Source organism: Varanus komodoensis, unplaced genomic scaffold, assembly GCF_004798865.1.
Source record: "Varanus komodoensis strain SLA01 unplaced genomic scaffold, ASM479886v1 scaffold101, whole genome shotgun sequence".
Classification (NCBI taxonomy): Eukaryota; Metazoa; Chordata; class Lepidosauria; order Squamata; family Varanidae; genus Varanus; species Varanus komodoensis.
This window is the reverse complement of record NW_025335275.1, coordinates 8,437-29,684: the sequence shown is the minus strand read 5'-3', so window position 1 is coordinate 29,684 and position 21,248 is coordinate 8,437. Positions and strand designations below refer to the sequence as shown.

General features: G+C 44.7%; 1 protein-coding gene across 8 annotated transcripts in view; it reads left to right on the top strand.

Moving 5' to 3' along the window:
* ILVBL (ilvB acetolactate synthase like) overlaps positions 1-20,870 on the top strand; it is a 51,265-nt gene extending 30,395 nt beyond the window's left edge. For 7 of the 8 annotated variants that reach the window (XM_044419266.1, XM_044419267.1, XM_044419260.1 and 4 more), the window contains 11 exons: positions 6,759-6,870; positions 9,590-9,689; positions 12,625-12,722; positions 13,080-13,216; positions 13,352-13,486; positions 13,666-13,780; positions 13,934-14,103; positions 15,620-15,690; positions 15,939-16,010; positions 16,832-16,937; positions 19,607-20,870. In XM_044419266.1, the coding sequence (XP_044275201.1) occupies positions 6,759-6,870; positions 9,590-9,689; positions 12,625-12,722; positions 13,080-13,216; positions 13,352-13,486; positions 13,666-13,780; positions 13,934-14,103; positions 15,620-15,690; positions 15,939-16,010; positions 16,832-16,937; positions 19,607-19,785 (1,295 nt within the window). In that variant the 3' untranslated portion in view covers positions 19,786-20,870. Of the gene's footprint in view, positions 1-6,758; positions 6,871-9,589; positions 9,690-12,624; positions 12,723-13,079; positions 13,217-13,351; positions 13,487-13,665; positions 13,781-13,933; positions 14,104-15,619; positions 15,691-15,938; positions 16,011-16,831; positions 16,938-18,156; positions 19,129-19,606 lie in introns of those variants that run through there. The other variant, XM_044419268.1, reaches the window with a different exon arrangement.
* Positions 20,871-21,248: the final 378 nt, after the last annotated feature.

Genomic DNA, 21,248 nt, shown 5'->3' with positions numbered 1-21,248 from the left:
AAAGGCCAGAGCAGATGATAGCATGCATTTATTTTATTGTTCCATTAGGTTTAAGAATTTGAGAATTTCCAGGTTTGGTTCTCCATTTATTTCAGCCATGAAATTGGAGACAAATTACCCTTTGGAACTTAATGTCTATAAAACATGTGCTTTGGATGTACTTTGAAAAGAGATGCTTTTGCCCTGGTATTGCAATATTGTATCAAGGAAGCAGCTCCCTTCTTCCTGCCCCCCAGTGGGGGAGGGGGTTGCCTAACATCTGAACCCTGATGCTCTTATGAAAACACTGATGGCTAGCGATGTGTGGATAACAACCTACCTTTCCAATGTCTCTCTAGCTCTTACTTTACTCACTTGGCTATGGTGCTTCTTTGTGGTCTCTGTGCATCACACATATGGACACTGCCTGCGTGTGGCTTGTTGTCAGAAAGATTTCCAAGCTAGACTCGCTCTGACAGGAACTCCTCCTCTCCCACCTCCGCTGGTATATCTAGGGTCCCTGCCCTTTTTCCCAGTTCTCTTCTGACCACCATTGTGGATGTCTTGGGACTTTCCTTTCTCAGTATTTGCCTTTTCAACCCATTTCTCTCTCATGTTTCTAACCTTTCTGCTTAGCATTTCTACTTTTGCCCTATCCTAACCCTTCCCCAACACCCACTGCAAAAAAACCTAATATCATCCATCTCTCCCATGCCTCAACATTTTGTTCCTCTATTTCTTTTCTCCTTTCTTCCACTATTGCACTCAAGGTGTCCTTTTTTGGAAGTATATTAGCTATAGAAGACATCTCCCTCCTATTGATGGGCATTCTTTGTGCCCCTTCTACCTTGGAGAGGGGCACCTTTGTCAACATTGCCAGGTCTTCACCAAACAGGCTCAGAAAAACTGTGCTTGGTGACTCAGGTCTGAAGTCTGGAGCTGTACTCGTCAGGCTGCTGATTTGGCCTTATTGGTGCCAACAGACTGCCCATCTACCTCCCAGGCTATGCTTACACCATGCATGCCATCCATGGCTGTTTCCAAATGTTCAGATGAACATTTGGGCTTGAATGGGCTTGAAAGCTGACAACATTTATCTATGTTGTAAGCCGCCCCGAGGCTTCGGCGAATGGGGCGGCATAAAAATGTTTTAATAAATAAAATAAATAAATAAAGAAGGCCAAAATAATGGCAGATTCGGGGAAGGACAAACACAAGATGCAGCCCAGGGTGCACTATTCCCCACCAGCATTGAGTGCATCTGTACTGGAACCAGAGCCAACAGTCTCCATGCTGAGGGCCACTACCTCCACTGCCATTACTTTGCCCACTGGCTGCTACCATCTCTCAATGTAGTACCAGCGACTATTCTCCAGTGTTGTCCTGTGCCTCTGATCACTGCCCATGCTGCAGATCTCCTCTTGCTGCTTGGGACCAAGAGGCCATCTGGATGCCTCCACTGCCAACCTGTTGGGAGTAAGGGTACCAACCTTGGGCAATCACTTTCATGGACTGCTGACTGCCTCTCAGATTTTTCAGAATCAGCAACTGAAGGAGATTACAGTGGGACTGCAGAGGATGGTCTAGGTCGAGATTCTGAGATGAGAGAGGAGGATGTAATAATCTCAAGGCCAGCGACTTTGCTGAGCCAGGCAGTTCCTAGGAATGGCCAAGATGTACAGCTGTTGGGCCTCTGAGTATGAGGAATTTTCAGATGCAGAAGATGCCCATTGTGCTCAACCCCATGGGGATGTGGCAGCAGAGGTGGGAGGCCCAACTGAATGAGGTGTACTAATTTAAAGAAAGCCCCTTCCCCCTGCTGAGAGGATGGAGTTCTGTCATGTCCATAAGGAGAATTCTTGGAGGTAAACTCTAGATTGGGTTCAACAAACTGCTCTGTGCATGCTCAGAGTTCTGTTCTGGGTGATTAGTACTGGGAAGCAATAAAGGACATTTTGCAAGGAAAATAGTTTCTGGCTGGTGCTTATTCAAAGGAGGAACCTTGACTCATGACAAATGCCTAAAGTACCAGGAGGAGAACAGGTGCTCAGACCCATGGCATCAACCACCCACTCCAAATCGCCACCTTGCCTTCCCAGGCTCTAGACCAGAAGGTTGCAATGCAGCATCAGTGTTGGTGTCTTGTCCTCCACCACCTTGCCTGCCAGCCTCCTGATCCCTGCAGTATGATACTCCATCCTCATTGCTTCCTTTAGGAGATCCTTCAGATGATGTGTCTCTTGGACAGGAGATACAGCAGCATTCAGAGAAGGACAGATCCAGTTTGACACTGTCCAAACAGAGGAAGTAGTGCCCTTGTTGATACATTCCTGCCCACTCTTCTCAGCTGCAGCCACTGCAGCCAACATCCAAGCATCTGGAGGGCATGTATCAGGTCATGGCATGTAAGATCCCAGTCCTGTGCTGGATTTGGTCATGTTGGAGTCAGCACAGGGTTGTTAGAAGTGGGAGCATTCAACACAGGCTGACCGAGAGGGACATTGGCTGGAGTCATTGGCAAAGCAGAATTGTGGAATATACATTGAATAAATAAATAATAAATAAAGTGGATTTACGCATCAGTAGCATAGATCTAGCTCTGTATCTAGAAAAAATTAAAAAGAACAACAACAGAGCAAGCCAGAAGGGGTCTCCCAGGCCATTTAGTCTGATCCAAGGCTACAGCCGGTTCCACTCATTACATGCCTACCATGTGCATGTCCAGCCTGTCCTTGAACACCCTCACCAATGGGGCCTCAACCACCTCCCGTGGAAACTCATTTCATATTCTAGGGGTCCTAAATGTCAGGAAGTACTTCCTGGCATTCAAGTTGAACCTTTGTTCCCTGAGCTTCACTCCATTGGAGCGCATCCTGCCCTCCTCTGTAGGAGATAACAGGTCTCTACCCACCTTTGTGTGACACCCCCTCACATACCTGTATGTCGTCAACAGATCCCCTCTGAGCCTCCTCTTCTCCAGGCTGAAACGACCCAGTTTCCTCAGTCTCTCCTCTTACAGCTTTCCCTGCATTCTGGCCACCATCCTTGTGGCCCTACACTGCACTGATTCTAACCTGGCTATATCCTTCCTGTAATGTGCAGCCCAGAACTGAACACAAACTCCAGTTACAGGTGCACCAGAGACATGTAGAGTGGCAGTAGTAACTCTCTTGATCTAGAAGCCACGCTTCTGGCTATGCAACCAAGGATAGCATTCACCTTCTTGACCACCACATCACACTGCTGACTCATGTTTCACCTGCAGTCAACCAGTACCCTGAGTCCCCTTTCACAAGTGCTGCTCCTCAGCCACTTGCCCCCCTAACCTGTATTTATGACACCCATTCCTATGTCCAAGTGCAAGACCTTGCACTTACCCACACTGAACGCCATCCTGTTGTTCCCTGCCCACTTCCCTAGTCTGTCCAGATCCTTCTGGATCCGGATTACCTGCACCTCAGTTGTGGCCACTGCACCCATTTTAGTATTGTCTGTGAATTTCATCAGCAAACTGGTTACCCCCTATTCCAGGTCACTGATGAAAAGATTGAACAGAATTGGTCCCAGGACAGAACCCTGGGGGACCCCTCTCATCACTGGCCGCCATCCGGATGATTCCCCACTAATAGTTACCCTCTGCTTCTGGTCCATCAACCATGCCCTAATCCATCGGACAGTGCATCGGTCTATCCCAAAACTCCTGAATTTCTCAACCAGGATATCATGCGGCACTTTGTCAAAGGCCTTGCTGAAATCCAGATGAACAACATCCACTGCATCCCCTCCATCTAGTCACCTTAAAACCTTGTCATAGAATTCCACAAAGTTCATCTGGCAGAACCTATTTTTGCAGAAGCCATGTTGCATGGTTGCCAACCTCTCTTCCCTATCTACAGTTACTAGATCTCTCGTCTTATGAGCCTTTCCATTGTCTTTTCTAGAATGTACGCAAGGCTCACCGATCTGTAATTTCCCATGTCCCCTCTCCTACCCTTTTTGAAAATTGGGACCACTGATGCCGCCCTCCAGTCCTCTGGAACCTCACCCATTCTCCACAAGTTCTCAAAAATGGAGGCCATAAGGCACATGAGACCCCTGCCAACTCCTGAAGTACCCTTGGGTGTAACCCATCAGGGTTTTGTGATGTCCCGTGTCCTGAGGAGCTCCTCAACTTCTCGGGGGTTGACACTGATCTGTGCCTCTAAGTCCCTGGCCTCATTCGTTCCCCCATGTAGATCTCCCATGTTTCAAACTACAAAGCTATCATGGGCCACTTCCAAATGTTCCTCTGGGAGAAGATGGGTTTCCTAGCATGGCACCTCTCAGAGGAATACTGAGACTTGGCTTGGGTGTTTCAATTGGAGGCCCTCCATTTTTCCAGCACATTGACTGTGACTCAAAGGCTCTGGTTAACATGATAGTGATCCAGAGCCATGCCTGGCTTCGGGCTGCAAGTCTTTCCCAGAAGACTCACTTCAGAATTGGGGATTTGCCCTTTGATGGAGAGAGGCTCTTTAACACCCGCACAGATGGATGCAGTCCACAAGGCTAGGACAACAGCCAAGAAGATGGGCTTCGTGCCTCTTCATCAAGTGACGCATGAAGTGGATTGAATAAGTGGACTTGAGGCTCCCTCCTCTTACCAACCTAGGGGTTAGTACTCCTGATCCATCCACCAGCAGCCATTTAAGGTCTTAAATTCAAGACCTTGGTACCTCTCAGTTCTATGTGGTTGACACTGCCATCCCAACATCCTTGTGGAGGAAGTAGTTATGTTGCTGTCAAAAGGGGTTATCCAATCCATGCCTCATTCTGATCTTTGCTATGGGTTTTACTCACAATACTTTACCATGCTAAAGATGGATGGCAGTTTCTGCCCAATCCTTGACTTCCAAGGCATCAACGTCTTCATTCCACAAAATAAATTCTTCACAGTTTCCTTACAGAATCTTCTACTATTACAACAAAAGAAGAGCTTGGGGAAAAAATATGGGGTATCCACTCTATAACACATTTCAGTTTACCTTATCTGGCCATCTCGCTGAAAGTCATACAGCCCACTTGTCATTCAGAGAAGTAGAAACACTCTCAAAGGCGATTTATTAATATCTAAATGAGATAAGGTACAGAGCACCAAGAAGATGCTGTCAGCAAGTCGCCATCTCCCCAGAAGTTCTCACATGGCTGTTATCTTGTGCTCATCCCTGGGTGCAAGGGGTCCAAGTTTTCCCCTACCTGGATGAGTGGCTGCTGGTTGCCCTATCCTGAAATAAACTTTTGGATTTGGTGTGTCATACCTGTGATCTCCTAGGCTTTCTTGGTGTCTGCCTTCTGTGAAATAGCTATCTTTTCTCCTTCCCAGTCAAGCCTTTACACTGGGGCAAAACTCAGGAGAGCCTATGACTACTGGGGCCACATACAAGTCAAATAAATAAGTAAATAAGTAAGACTCAACTCATCAACAGTGTAGGTTTGCCTCCCAGCTGATAGAGCAGCAGGTCAATTGGTCCTCAAAATTGATGTGGCAGGTACAATGCCTCGGGCTTATTGCGGGGACAGTCATAGTCATCCTGTTTTCCAGGCTACAGATGTGGCTGCTCCAGTTCTGGTTCATTCATGCTTATTGTTCTTGGCACGTGTCAGTCCAGAAGCACCTTTTCATCCATCTTTCCATGAGATTCCATGAGACCAGGCATCCATCCACCAGTGGTCTCATCATTCCATCCACTGATCAATGGTCTTTCAGTTCTTTCTCATCCACTGTCATGCAGTTCCTCGGGGGGCTGCAGAATTTCATCCCACAACTCTGCTCCTGCTTTCCCAGCTGGAGCCTGTCAGTGGTTTTACAGGCACTTACAAAACTGTGCCCAGGGCCCTCTTTCCTCCCTAAGGTGACATCACCATTTCACCTAAACCAGGACATTGTTTTGCCGGCCTTCTTCCCAACATGGCTGAACCCAATGGAATCCATCCAACACACCCTGCATGTTTGCAGGGAGCTGGCATTCTATCAGTCCCATACCAAGTCCTTTCACTGGTCCCAGAGATTGTCAATATGCTATGATGAAAGGTCCAAGGGTGAGCTGGTTAGTTTCCAACAACTCACACAGCAGGTGGTCAAGACCGTTGTGCTTGCCTATCATCTGGCAAGACTACAGCTCCCTGAGTGGCCCAGAGCACACTCTACACGGGTCCTGGTGACCTCTACAACACTGCATGTGGGCATCCCTCTGCAAAGCAGCAATGTCAATCTTCATCTGGCACTAATAGCTTCATATTTGTAGTAGACAAGATTGTTACCAAGTTCCTCCACTGATTGCACCTGCCTACCTCCAACTCAAGGTAAGTTTGCTAGTCAAATGTGTGATGCAGAGCGATCATGAAAAAAAAGTCAAGTTGCTTACCAGTAACTGTCATTCTTTGAGTGGACATCTATGCATTCACACAACCCGCCCACTGACCCTTTGGTGATGCCATCCAGCTTCAGTACCATGTCTTTCATATGGTCCTGTATCTATCGGGTATGGGTTGGCTGTTTATTGGCCTCCCCTCAGTTCCAAGGCCACAATGTTGGTCTCAAAGGAACTAGGGGAAAGGGCAGAAACCTCTCCTAGAAGGGGAAGGGTTCCTGCCAGAATGAGTCTAACTTGGAAGTCTTCCTGACAACAGGCTCTGTACAGGTACAAAGCCGAAATGTGTGACTATACAGGTGATCACTGGAAGAACAACACTTAAAAGTAAGCAACCTGACTTTATAAAACTTTTGACTTGTCTTGCAGGTCCTGTATTTGTGGAGTTACCTTTGGATGTTCTATATCCCTATCATTTGGTGGAAAGAGAGCTGTTCAAGAAAGATACTCCCAAGAGTTTGACAGAAAAGATTGTTAACTGGTAAGTGAGTTTGAATCTCACTGCCCCCTAATCAGGAGAACTTTTATTTGGTAAGTTGCTGGCTCAGAAATTTCAAGTGGCTTCCTGAAGTGCTGATGAAAGCCAGAAAATCTGTTTTGTGACACCTCTTTTGTGTCAATTACATTGGTTGGCAATTTATTTCTAGCTGCTGGTTATTTGACCAGTAAAGCTTTAAATGATGTGGGACCAGGTTACCTGAAGAACTGCATTCACTCATACTAAGGTGGCCAGTATACTTAGATCAGAATATGTCTCCTGGTTAGAACAGTAAGATTAGCACATAAAGGAGGCAGGACTTTCTTGACTGGAGCCCTTAAATCACAGAACTCTCTCCTGTGGTTTAGACCTTATACATTCTCAGATGAGACCTTTGAGAAAGTTTTAAGATCATATTTGTTCCATTCTCAATAGCCTCAGAATTGGCTTCAATTCCTTAATTCTGAGAAAAATCATCTTTCTATATTTATATTTGCTTGTGTCCAATTTCTTTATTTGTAAGTGGGTTTAAGACTGTACATGAAAGCAACAGAATGAGATTCAATAAGGACAAGTGCCAAGTCTTTCACCTAGGAAAAAGATGCCAAATGCATCAAGATGGGGAACGCATGACTCAACAGAACTGAAAAAGATCTTGGAGTAATTGTGGACAATAGGATAAATATGAGCCAACAATGCAATGCAGCCACCAAAAGGCCAAATGCTATTTTGGGATGCATTAACAGATGTATTCCAGTTCACAAGAAGTAGTAGTTTCTCTGTACTCCACACTAGTCAGACCTTATCTGGAATACTGTGTCCAGTTCTGGGCACCAAGATTTAAGAAAGAAGCAGAAATAATAGATAAGGTCCAGCAGAGGGCGACAAAAATGATCCAGGGTTCGGAAACACTGCCCTGTGAGGATAGACTGAGGGAACTGGGCATGTTCAGCCTTGAGATGAGAAGACTGAGGGGGGACATGATATCCCTGTATAAATACCTCAGAGGCTGTCACAAAGAGGAAGATCAAGATCTCTTCTTGCTGATGACAGAGTGTAGGACACGGAATAATCAGTCCAAGTTGTGACAACCCAGATTCAGGCTGGTCATCAGGAAAAACTTCCTCACTGTCAGAGCAATACAACAGTGGAACCAGCTGCCCAGAGAGGTGGTGGGCTCTCCCACACTAGAGATATTCAAAAAGAAACTGGGCAGCCAACAGAGTAGGATGGTGTAACTTGGTGTCCTGCACCAGCAGGGGGTTGGACCTGATGGCATTTATGGCCCCTTCCAACTCTACTATTCTATGATTCTATGATCTTTGAAATACAGTGTGTAAATATATTTGAATGGTTCAACAAATAAAAATAAATGGGTATATTCACATAGCCATAAATAACACCCATAGTGAATGGTCTTTGAAAAGGTTAAAGGCTTTTTGCATATATGCGTCTTCTAAAACTGTAATTAAGCCTAATAATATTTCACAAGCTCATTTCTGTCACAAACTGGATTAATACTTCATTTCTCCCTAAATTTTATACTCATGCTAGGTTTTTATCAAATGTTGGGAATATTAGCTTATGATTACTTTTGATTCCCTTCTTTAGTCCATGTTCAAGAATTGGAGCTTGAGCCATGATCCTTCCCATAATTTCACAGATGCAGTTTGCATGTATGGCAGTAGATAGTAGGTTAATTAACCCATGATTTGCCAGAACACATGCACTGCACAAACAGCTTCTGCTTATTGTAAACAGCTTGTGATCAGAGGTTGTCAGTATGACATGTGAACCCAGACAGCTGGGTTGTTTAGGGCTAAACCATGGTTTGTGGTTGGTTTACACATCACACCAACAACCTCAGATTGTGACAATTTGAGGATGTTTACAGTAAGTGAGAACATTTTGCATGCTGTGCATGTCCCCACAATCATGGCTTAAATACCTCCCCATTTGCTTTGTGGCGTGCAAATTGTGTCAGTGTCTCAATACTTCCTAGAGGCTGCTCACCTGTAGGTATAGTTTGCCCTTCTCTCATTAAATTGGCTGTTGGTGCTCTCCCCACAAGTGAACACAGTGTCTGGTGCAGCCAGAAAGGCTACACTTGGATTTTTAAAATTATTAACTATCATTTGTCTTAGAAATTTATAAAAATAGAATTTATAAAATAAAAGTCTTACCACTTTAAACACTTCAGACGTCTTTCCCCTCCAATGTAGGCTCTTTCCTACTCAAGTTCCTTGTGCTCACAGTTGTGTTCAACATCTATCAGATAGTGTAAAAAGATTATAGCAGAAAAGAAGATAGTTTTGCAAACAAAGCTTAAACAGTAAACTACTAAGAGAAAGAGGTGATGCCTATACTATATTACAATTCCTAAAGAGGCCTTGTAGTTTTCTCTAATCAGTCCTCTCCAACTTTTAATTAAGTCATGTGCACATTCACTGTAAGGTACAGCAATTCTTTGATTCAATGTTGTGTATAATGCTGAGGAGGGAAGTGCAGATTTTTGCCCTCTTGGCTTGCAATATTCTGCACTTTGCCACATCAGGGTTCTTAGGGGGTTTTTGGTGGTTGGTAACTACCTATATTTGGGGCAGGAAACTGACAGCAAGGGTTCTTGAGCTTTTGTATTTTCTGTGCTACAGTCCTGTACATTGCAGCCATGCCTCTGGCAATCTCTTGCTTTCAGTGGTCACATTTGCTTTGTCTCACCTAGGTATCTGCGCAGATATTTGATGAACCTCTTTGCTGGGGCATGGGAGGTGCAAAACTTTTCACCCTTGCCAGTGAGCGTTCCAAAGGCCACAAAGGAACAGGTGAGTCTCTTAGAGAAGTATAGCAAGGGAGTCACGACTCCTGTTAGAAAAGTAAGCAGCTGAGTGTGTCTTATTTATTATTTCTGTCTTGATTTGCAGCCAGTATTGACTGGTTCACACAATGAAACCACCCAATATAGGCAACCAGTAGGTTGTTACGCCACCTGAACCTGGAGGTTTTCCATGAGGTGGCTTATTTTTCAGGAACATGCCATGCCAAGAACTTCTGACTTGTTATGAGGCTGTTCTTGCCCACAACAGGTTGTCATGTCATACAAACCTGAAAGACTGGTTGGCTGCAGAGCCACTCAGCAAGGGCAGCAAAAAAGCATTTCATGATTTGATCAGGGACTGCCCTTCCACCAATGGCAAAACTGGATGGTTATTTGTTCCTTTCTGGAAGGATGCCCTAAATACTCCATAAAGGAGGGATTTTGGCAGCTGGGAGAATGTTGAAAAGTTTCAGTTCTAAACTGAAAACTGAGAGAGCACCTTGCCACTGGGAAGATACTGTCCTCTATCCTTTTTGGTATGCATAGACATTTGTTTCCCCTGTCCCATTCTTGGTGTTTTTGAATTGTGTTACTGGGTCCCTCCTTTCTCTTAACTGTTGCTTCTCTTCGTCCCTGGCTAATGTGTGTAATTTATATGTAACCTTGTCTTGTTCCCGGCTTCCCTTTATAGTTCCCTTTGGCAGCTGAAACAGCCAAGGAAATTCCCCAGGCAAGACTACATGTATCAGACAACTATAAATGTGCACTTGGGAAAGACTGGCAAAAAATTAATAAAAATTATTACCTTGTTGCACATTTTGTGACAACCCCCCCCCAACAATAAAGCTGGAAAGCAAAATGGAATAACAGTCAGCCAAATTGCTCAGTTCTTAGGCACCCAAAAAAAAAAAAAAAAAAAAACGGCCAGGAACAAGGAGTAGTGACTGGAGCAGGAAGTGAAAGGCAAATGTTTTGGGTTTTTTTTTTTTTTTTTTTGCTAAAGTTCCTTGGGATGTGTGTCAGAGCTACCTTAAGGACTGAATGGGAAGGAGTGAGAGAACAAGCCATCCATTGTCTGTTGGATGTACCATGTTGTTCAGTGAACAACTGCCCACCTTGGCTTTTTCCCAGGGTAGTGTGATGTGTGGACCCACCCATAGTTTCTTTGTATCTTTGGCTTTCCTTTTCCCTCTAGCACTTAATGGGTAAGTTGACTCATCACATTAAACCATCCTGCAAATAAGATGCAGTCGGTTTGTTATTCACAGAACATCCCACAGTACACTGGACAGATGATCAGGCTTGTTTGTCATGGTTTCTTATTCCCCTCAGTCCTCTAGCCAGCTCCAGCATTTATACAAGGAGACTATGCAGCAGAAACTCTTCCTGTCTCTTCATCCCAGCCCCCTCCCTGCTCCAATCACTATCCCTTTCCATTTCCCCTTTTTGGGTGTGGGGGGTACCTCAGAAACTGTAGCACTTCCCTGATGGTTTTTTAAAAATACCCTGACCAGACAGCTGCATGTGATGGAGAAATACAGCCTCATTTAGTGGAGCAGGCATAAGTACGGCTGGGATGGGTGCCCACATTACTCCATCTCATTCTGTCATCATCTAAGGGTTTCTGTTTGTTCTTTTTTTTAAGCTATTGGGAAAATGTGTGTCAATGTGAGGGCTGGAAAGCACATGGAAGAGAAAGGGATGCAAAGTTAATGCCCAGGAAATAGATGGGGGGAGAATTTGCACACTTGCACTAATGGTGCAGTTAATACGGGTATGTAGATTTCTCCTCAGTTTATTCCCAGCCATTAAATGTGCATGCATTTCCACTGGATTTTTTAAGCTTCCATCTGCAGTAACTGCATCAGGAACTGCTCAAAAAACAAGCTGCAAAAAAGTGGGGGAGTTAATAGCTCCTCTTTCTGCAGTAGCTGGAGAATCAGGGAAGTGTTGAAAAGATGGGGGTCATTCAGAAGTATCAGTTCAGCACTTAAAACCAGGAGGATCACATCACCAAGTTGATTTTTATTTGCTCTCCTTTGGGGTGTTCCTATTTGGCTTTTGTCCCCCATTTTTGGTGCTTCTGGTTTGTGCTACCAAGTCCCTCTGTCTCTCTCTCAATGTTATTTATCTCCTGGTCCTGTGCCTCTGTATGCAAATTAGCCAAGAGGCAGCCTTGTCTTGTCAATTTCCTTGTAACCTGTCCCCTTTGATTGGCACCTAGAACATACAAGAAAATCGACTGGGAAAGACCACTCATACTGAACAGGTGTTAGTGCCCACTTGTGAAAAACATACAACAGCAGCAACAAAAACAACCCTAATCATGCATTTTGGAGATGCTGAAAATTAAAATGAAAAACAGGGAATAAATGACTGTCTTTCCAAAGTGCTGTTTTGGCATTGGTGGAAGGGCAGTCATTGGTAAGATCAAGAAATCAAGGGGCATCAGCATTTTTGGTCCTTTTGCTGAATGTCTCCATAGCTGATTACCTCATTTGACAATAAAATTGGTCTCCCTGCTTGGACAACATTTTGTGAGCAAGAACAATCCCACACATGAGTTCTCTATTTGATTTCTTCCCCAAAAATAAAACACCCCACAGAGAACACTCTTGATTTAGATGTCATGAGAACATACCATGGCTGTTTGCTTATGGTGGGGTGCTGTACGGTGCAAACACAGTCAACCTATTTTCTACAGAGGGCAATCCAGTTTTACCTTTGCAAAGGGTCAAACTGAGGCCAGAAGACATATTCTCCACTGCTACCAGCAAAACCCTGAGATTTCTTCTTTTCTACATACATTGCCCCCAGAACTAGTAGGTCTTTCCTCCTAGTTCTTCAGCACAGTGTCCCTCACCCGCAAGAGTGTCCACACTGCTCCAGAGCTTTGGTCTTTGTTCTCAGCCTGATCCTCACTGGGGCATACCTCTGTGCAGGTGCAACAGTGTGTGGAACTAATCAGCCGAGCCAAGAAACCAGTCATTCTCCTTGGCAGCCAAGTGACCCTGCCTCCAACACCAGTAAAGAAGCTCAGGTGAGTTTGCTTAGCTCTTGGAGGCATTCAGCCACAGTTTGGGGCTTTCCTTGAGTCCTCTCTGCATCTTGCCTCCAGTGTGCTTGTGGTCCAGTATAATTGATTTAGAGATGTTACTACAGAACTTTCAGAGCAACATTAGGAAATGTAGCCTGTATCCTGGTAAGCCAAATCAGTAAGGAAAGCAGAACTAAAATCAGAGGGGAACATGAGTTCAGATTAAGAGGTGGATGGGGAAAAGGAATAGAAAGGATAGAAAAGGGGAAAGGGATAGAAGTTATCTCCTGTTGGCTGTTGGTGGTTGATGCTAGTGGAATCTCTACAGTAAGATTCTCCTTGCCTTTCCTATTTTTACAGGGATGCTTTAGATGAACTGGGGATTCCCTGCTTTCTGGGAGGCATGGCCCGTGGCATGCTGGGAAAAAATAGTCCATTACACATTCGTCAGAAGCGCCATGAGGCACTCAAGGAGGCAGATGTGGTCATTCTTGCAGGTAGCTGGGTCCAGAAGGCTTGTGTAAGCTGCATGCCAAGGGGAACAGTTCTGGGAACTGTGGAGGGGAGCAAGAGTTTTGTGCATGTGTGATTAATCTCTTAAGTCTTTCCATAACTCTGGTTTTCCTTTCCAGGCACAGTCTGTGATTTTCGTCTGTCATATGGACGTATCTTGAGCAAACGCAGCAAAATTATTGCTGTCAATAGGAACCGGGAACAACTGCTGAAAAATGCACATTTATTTTGGACACCCCACATAACCATAAAGGGTGAGAGGGCTGCCAAGGGATTACGAGATGGTCCTGGGTATTTGTCATGGGTTGAATTACTGGAGGAAAAGGATGTTTCAAGGCATGCCAGTGTCCTAAAGTTGAGGATACATTTGCTTCATCCTCCCTCTTTCCTAGACCTTGAGCTTTTCAGGCCTTGTACAACCCTTTTTCCACAGGAGATGCTGGCTCCTTCCTAGTGCACTTGAGCCAAGAGTTGAAGGGTTATTCGTGTCCCCAGGACTGGAAAACAAGTCTAAAGGAGGCTGATTGCATGAAGGAGAAAGAAAACAGGTTAGAAATGTGACTAACCAATGGTCTTTATCCATATGCGTGCATATGTGCAGTGGTGCTGTTGCTTTGCCCTGCCCTTCAGTAACATTGTGATTTGCAAAGTATACGCCTGTTCACAGATGTGTTTCAAATTATGACACTTTTTCCTCCTAGAGAGAAGGCAGAAGTGCCAACAGAACAACACCTGAACCCTCTGAAACTGCTGCACCATGTGGACTGCTTGCTTCCAGAGGACAGCCTGCTGATTGCAGATGGGGGTGACTTTGTGGCAAGTGCTGCCTACATTGTGAAGCCCAGGGAGCCGCTCTCCTGGCTAGATCCAGGTAACATGAGATTAGGAAGAGTTATGCATTGGTGGAGAAGCTTTAAATTGAGTGTCTCCTGGGGGGAAAAGACTTGGACTTTATGATCCAGGCGACAAGCTGTAGCTTGGTGATTCTTAGGACATTTCATTGTTGAGATTTCTTGCCCATGGACCTCTGCTGCAGCATGAGGTAGTGTAATCTTTCCCATCCAGGAAAGATATTTGCCATCCTGCATAATGCATATGGTTACCATGTAGTTACCTTGTGCTCTATGGACACACAATTGCAAGGCACCAACTCAGGAATAGTCTCAGCATGCCTTCATCTTCCCTCCAAATGCAGCACATACCTTATCAGCCTCCCTGGCTGGGAACTGGTCCCAGTGCACACCACTCCTGCCTGTGTTGCCTACCTCTGCCCTATTGGCCCACATGCTCCTCTGAGGATGTTCTCAGCCAGCCTCTGCTTTTTTCGCATTCCTGCTCTGCAAAGTCCCTGTGAATTCATTAGCGTTAACACAGCTGCCCCCATGGGCACTGCTCACCGTCGTCCCTCTGAGTGTGCACCCTCTGATACCCAGCCACCTCACTGCTATCATGTCTGTCACCTGGCCAGTCACCCGCCCCCTACCTCATGGCTGGGTCGCCTGCCTCATGCACTGCCTGACTTATTGCTGAGTTATCCAGCTTGCACAGCAGGACCATTCCATCACCTCTCAAGTGCCTGACCTTCATGGGAGTTCTCATGGGCTGCCCCATGTCCCATGCATGGGGACAGCATGAGTTTTCACACAAAGTGCAGGGACATGGGGATAGTGTATGAGAGCTTGTGAGGTGATAATACAGCACCATTGTGCAAGCTGGACCCCTTGGCAATTGGCTATGCAGCATGTGAGGTGAGCAATTAGCACTGCACAAGATGTGCAATTGGCCGGACAGTTGACATGGTGCCAGCAGGGCAGCTGAGCTTCAGGGTGCATGCACTGAGAGGGAGGGCAGGAAGTGCAGGGGCAGCCAATCAGTATCCTGTCTGCTAGAAACTCACCTGTTGTTAGGTGAACAGGGCAGCAGAAAATGGTGGTTGGAGCAGCCATGACCACTGTCACTGCCACTGAGCTTGCTGACTGAAATGGGGAAACAAAAGAACATCATTTTGGAAAGATTTCAGATTAGAAGAATAGGATGAACAGGTCAATTTAAGGAAAAAATCAGAAATACTTTCCATCCAGAGTTTTTCTGCTTGGATCAAGATACTTTCAGATGCTGTGCTTTGTCTTTTATTTAAGTGGCTTTAAAAAAACTGGTGTAAGCCCTGTTCATTGGGGCTGCTTAGTGTGTGCCTTTCCTTGGTACAGGACTATGGTCTATTTGTTACTTACAATATATCCCATCATGCCACCTTGTATATGAGACATCCAAAGTAGCTAACATCAACCGGTCATAATAAAACAACACCAGTTAAGAAGGCCTGCAGAACAGCCAGGCAGCTGCAAACTCCCTTCACTTACTAATTCTCCATTTTTCTCTCACTGCAGGAGCCTTTGGAACTTTGGGGGTTGGTGGAGGTTTTGCCTTAGGAGCCAAGCTTTGCAGGCCAGACTCAGAGGTTAGTGCTTAGTGATGGGAAGGTAAGGATGGAAGCTCTGGTGGAATGTCCCCTCTTCTCAAAAGAGGTAAATGGGTAAATGTCTCAATCCCTAATTGATATGTTTGCTTATACTAAACCTTCTCCAGATTAAGCATTCCTCCTTTTTGGTGACAGTTGCTTATTCATGTAAAAGGAAATAGGGTACTAAGATCTTCCTGCCTGGTCTTTAACTGCATCATTTGCCCTTCTGTTCATATCATTATTAGGTCTGGATTATATATGGAGATGGTTCTCTTGGATTCAGCATCATGGAGTTTGACTCCTTCGTGCGGCACAAGGTAGGTGTAACTCTGCCCAGTTTCTTGGGTTCCTGTGTTTGCACAGCATGGTGTGGGTGTAGAAAACACCTGGAGAGATGCAGCATTGGCAAGTTCATGGAACTATGGCGGTTTTGCTAAGATGGCTATTGCATTATTCAGTCAAAACTTCCTGATTGTTTGTAGGTTTTTGTTGGCAGCTGGTTTTGGTGACATGAGAGCAGGAAGGGCAAACTTTTCCATTCCACCATGCCGAGTGGCCTATTTGCAAATTGAGCCAACCACCCTTCCTTCTCATGTAGTTCTCCCTTTCAACTCCCACATCATTCCAGGTCATATAAAGCTGAGCCAGTGCACTTCCCAAATGTGCCTGGTAGGTCTCTGGAGCAAGATAAGTGCAAGTGATAAGTGATGGCTACCTTCTTCTTTTGCATGCACATTTCTCTCCCTTTTCTTATGGCCCAAGCATGCTACTCAGGCATGGAAAGAAGAAGAAAGACAGATACGAAGGAGGAGGGTTTCCTCGTTCTCCCCCTGCTGCTGTTTGTTCTGCCTGTCACCCTTCCATTTGTTTCCAGCAACATGTAGGGAGAGGAATCTAGAGGACTGGATTGCGTGCAAGAGCCACGTGACTGAGATGTAATTCTCCCTCCTCACAGGGACTTATGAAACAGGTAGAGGGGACTTAGTTCAGCTTGCAGTCAGAATCGCACTGTCGATTTGCCAGTACTCATACATATGAAAGTGAGCAGCCCAAATAGCAAAAATGTTAGCAGGAGAGGACTGTGGGGCAGCCTGTCTCAACTCTGTTTGATTCTTCAACACTTTGTCTTTTCTGTCAGACCCCTGTCATCGCCCTAGTGGGGAATGATGCCTGCTGGAGCCAGATCTCCCGAGAGCAAGTTCCCATGCTGGGCAGCAATGTAGCTTGTGGCCTGGAGTATCTGGGTGAGTTGATGGTGTAAATGGCAGGAGGCAGGACATCCTACACACAAATCCTGGCCCTATTGGAACCAAAAAAGCCTGGGCTGACTCTCATGTGGGGCCAACAAGATAATGCCTCACCTTGCTTCATGGTAAATTCTGCCTGTACTGCAAATTCCCCTGTGCAATGTGATGTATAGACTAGTCTGTACAAAGAGGTGTGGTATTATGATTGTAAATCCTGTTACAACCCCTGTTGTCTTAAATCTCCAGATTCCTGTGACATTACCATATATTTTTCTCTAAGTTAGAAAGCATACATGTTTCAATGGTGGTAGACTAAGGATGGTAAACTAAGCACCTCCCCTTTTCCATCTTGCTGCATGGCGTCTGTGTTTGGGCTCATTATTATCTATTTCAGTGGCTTCACATGTCTGTAAAATAAGACATTAAACCAAGAATGGCAGCATGCTTTTTTTTCCTACTCCACTATTTGGTCTTTCTCCCCTCCATTCCCCTAGTGCTTCAGGTGTACTGTCAGTCTTTTTATTATTAAAGTGCTATGTTAATGAGCTCCTGTGATTGTTGGAGGGCCAAGGTTTGTGATATCACTGGGGCCAGCCCCTTATTAGTGGCTTCTGAAGATTTGGAGTTGGTGTTCAGTAAGCTCCACTCTTCTGTCAAAAACTGTTCCTTTGCACAGAACACTGATGATTATGTTGATTACATTGCTTTTATAACCTGCCTTTTTAGTGGAGTTTCTCAGAGTTTACCTATGATGCAGTATTGTGCATTTCTGACTACCAGCTGCATGTTGCAGATATAAATAGCTTGTGGATGTTTGCTGGTATAAACTCATGGATATTTGCTAATCACCCAGACAGCATTCTCAAGCCAGCTCAGTGGGAGCAGGTGAAGTTAAAAAACTACTTGTGAACAGATTTAAGTAACTGTATCTGTATGGTGTAAAAAAAATCAAAAAGCCCATTCAGCAATCATAAACATATAAATCATTATTACTTACACAGATCCCATCACCAATATCATTGTTTTTATAGGCACTGTGTATGACATTGTGGATATGCCTATCAAATGTCAACATAATCTCTAGGCCAATAGAGATAATCAAGATATAATCTCTTCTCTTCCTTAAGAAGACATACATAAAAGCACGAATCTATATATTGATTTTACGGAGTATTAACACACAGGTCAATTTAACTTCACATCTGTTTCTTCCCAGGAGCTGGATTTGAAGACATACACATAAACAATACAACTGAAAGGACAATTTCTTACTTTCATCCCAAGTCTTTCATGAGTCATGCTAGCTTTTAAAGATGCAGCTATGCAAATGTAGTCATAATTAATCCTATCGATTTCTTAGTGTGGAAGAGATCACTCACAGTGTGAGCTCATGGGTTATTGAATTCTGGGTTTTCATGTTGTGAGAACTCAGCTGCACTAACAAAGCATGTTTGTTAACCATGAACAACCCAGAAAGTGAACACATAATTTATTGTAGAGTTGTGAACTCTGAGCCATTAAGTGTGAACCCCAAACTGTTTCACCAGACTACACAGGAGGCAAGCAAGAGTCAGTAAAAAAAAATCTGCCTCCATCTACATACTGCCACAAAAGCATGGAATACAGGAAGCAAGCAGGCAACATATATGGGATGCAAAGAACCCAAGGAATGAGAAAACCATGCTTTGCTTGAACATCTGCCTGATCATCTGGTGATCTGGATAGGGCAATGAACCATGAATTAAACCATGGATGGGTTAGCATTATGTGCAAAGAAGGGGTGTTCCACATTTTACAAGTTTCCATGTGTGCACCATTTTATAATGCAATATGTGGCTGATGGGTAGAAATACACTGTTTATTAAAATAAAAAGGGAGTCAAGAAGAAATGAAGGCCTGTTGAACATAAAAGTAAAATATGCCAATTGAATGATTAAAAAAGAGGGGTGTAAATTGTGCTAGCATTAAGGACTGCAAGTCCAGGAGCTGGCAAGGTAGCTCAGGATTAGTACAGTGGTAACTTGGTTCACAAATGCCTCAGTTCACGACCGAATCGGGTCACGAACAGAAATTTCAGAACAATTTTGCCTGCATGAGCATGCCCATGATCATGCCCCTCTTCCCTGCATGAGTGCGATCGCAATCACAGCTGTCTTCCCCCCACCCTGAGCACGATCGCTATCGCATGCTTATGGTTTGGACTCTCCCTCCAAGCAATAACTTCCCTCCCCAGGTTAGTGTTCTCTACTGTACTGTACTTTGTTACTTTGTTGTTCTTTGTTATTTTGTTTCAGATATTTGTGATAAAAAATATTTACAGAAAGTATTCACTTTATTTACATTGAACCTTATGGGGAGATTTGACTTGACTCGCGACCAATTTGGGTCGCTACCAGAGTCATGGAATGGATTAGGTTTGTGAGCTGAGGTACCACTGTTGCTGGGCTTAGTGATTGGAGTCAGCAGTTGCCAAACCTTGGAAACATGTTTTAATACATATCCTGGAATTGATGAAGTGGAAGCATGCCTTTCCTTCAGCACTGTGTATACATAATCTTTCAGGGGTAGTGTTATGCCAGGGAGTCTTCTCTTTCAGAAATGAAGCACCCTGCCTCTTCTGAAATGTGCTTTTCCCACTTGCTCATGATTGGTGCTCTTCCCCACAGATTACCATGTGGTAGCAGAAGGATTAGGAGGAAAAGGTTTCTTGCTCAGCCGCCAGAATGAGGAGCAAATGGATGACATCATCAAAGCTGCACAGTCTGAATGCAGGAGTGGACGGCCTGTCCTCCTCAACGCCCTGATTGGAAAAACAAACTTCCGTGAAGGCTCCATCTCTGTATAGGGCCTGCAGTGTGTGAGGTCCAGCTAGAAAGGGATCTGCATCTGCCTTGTGTGAGGGCCCTGGTTCAACTGAATGCCTCCCAAGCAAGGTTATGGAGTAGCACAAAAGCTTTACCTTTACGTTAGCAGCTCCAGGGGCCTGAATTGCTAGCTCCTGTCCTGGCTCCACAGGCCTTCTTTGGGCCCTTCCGCAAATATCAAGGGCCCCTTACTTCTTGGAGTCAGCATTTTTGCTGAAGTCTTGCTTGTGCTTCATCCCCACATGTGCACATTGGTGAATCACTTTTCCTGTGTATTGGCACTTTCCTCCTGGTTGTTTATGTCTGCTAACACTTAACTTTCCACAGTTAGGACTAAACAAGACACCCTTCCCCTAAATAAGACATCCAGTAATTTAGTGCAATGAGAGCAACTTGTGGTCCTCCAAATTTTTGACGAACTATTCCCTCACTATTGGCTCTGCTGGCTGCAAGTAACGGACGTTGTGAGCAAAAACAAGTTGTCCACACCCCTGATATAAAGGAATCCTTTGTCAACACAGGTAGATATGGGTCACTCTTAAAGCTGCCCCTGAAGTAAATATCTATTGTTGAGTTTGAATGGCAAGTGCCATTCTTTGTCCTTTCTTTCCCTTAGCCCAACTCTCTTCTCAAACTAGGTGCTCTGCTTTCCCTCATGGGGATTTAGATGAGTCTTTTAGCCCTTGGAATATTCATTCTATCCCATGTGCATATGTAGGTAACTGGTCATGTTGCAGCACTGGGTGCAAATTTGGTGCAGGACAAGCTGATAGCACATCCTTTGGGGCCTCATCCTTACCCTGTGTGAGTTAGACTGGGTGTGATCTTGGTCTCCCTTTCACTGCCACCAGTACTCTTCTGACTAAGCAACTGCTTCTATTCTGATAGCAGACAGTCTTATATCTATAAACAATCTCTCCTGTTGGTTGTCTACTAAACCTAAGGGAGCAGCAGGCAAATCATGGGAGTCATTCTCAGACTGCTCTTCTGTCTTTGCCTCTCTCCATTCAGAAATGACTGTGTAACCTTCTGCTGTGCAAACAATAAAAGGATGGGATTCTTGCTACCTGTTGAAGTATTGTCTGTTCTAAACTAGTTCAGCTTTAGGCCTCCATAACTGCTCTTCCCCATCTGTTTGTAACATACAGCATGCCTAGACATACCAGCAGTTGTGGGGGGGAGGACCTTACAAAATGAACTTATGCATGCTTATTTGGAAGCAAGCCCTGTCAAGTTTAGTGGTACTTAATTGTACAGATGGAGTCACTGAAGCAGTTGGTGGTGGAGTCACTGAAGCATTTGTCAAATACATCCAAAGCAAAAGACAGCTGAAAGAGAAGGGAGTTCAGCTACTTACTATAGATGCAACAATAACAGACGACAAAGAAAAGGCAGAAGGGCTCAACTCCTACTTTGCCTCAGTCTTTTCCCAAAAGAAGAACTA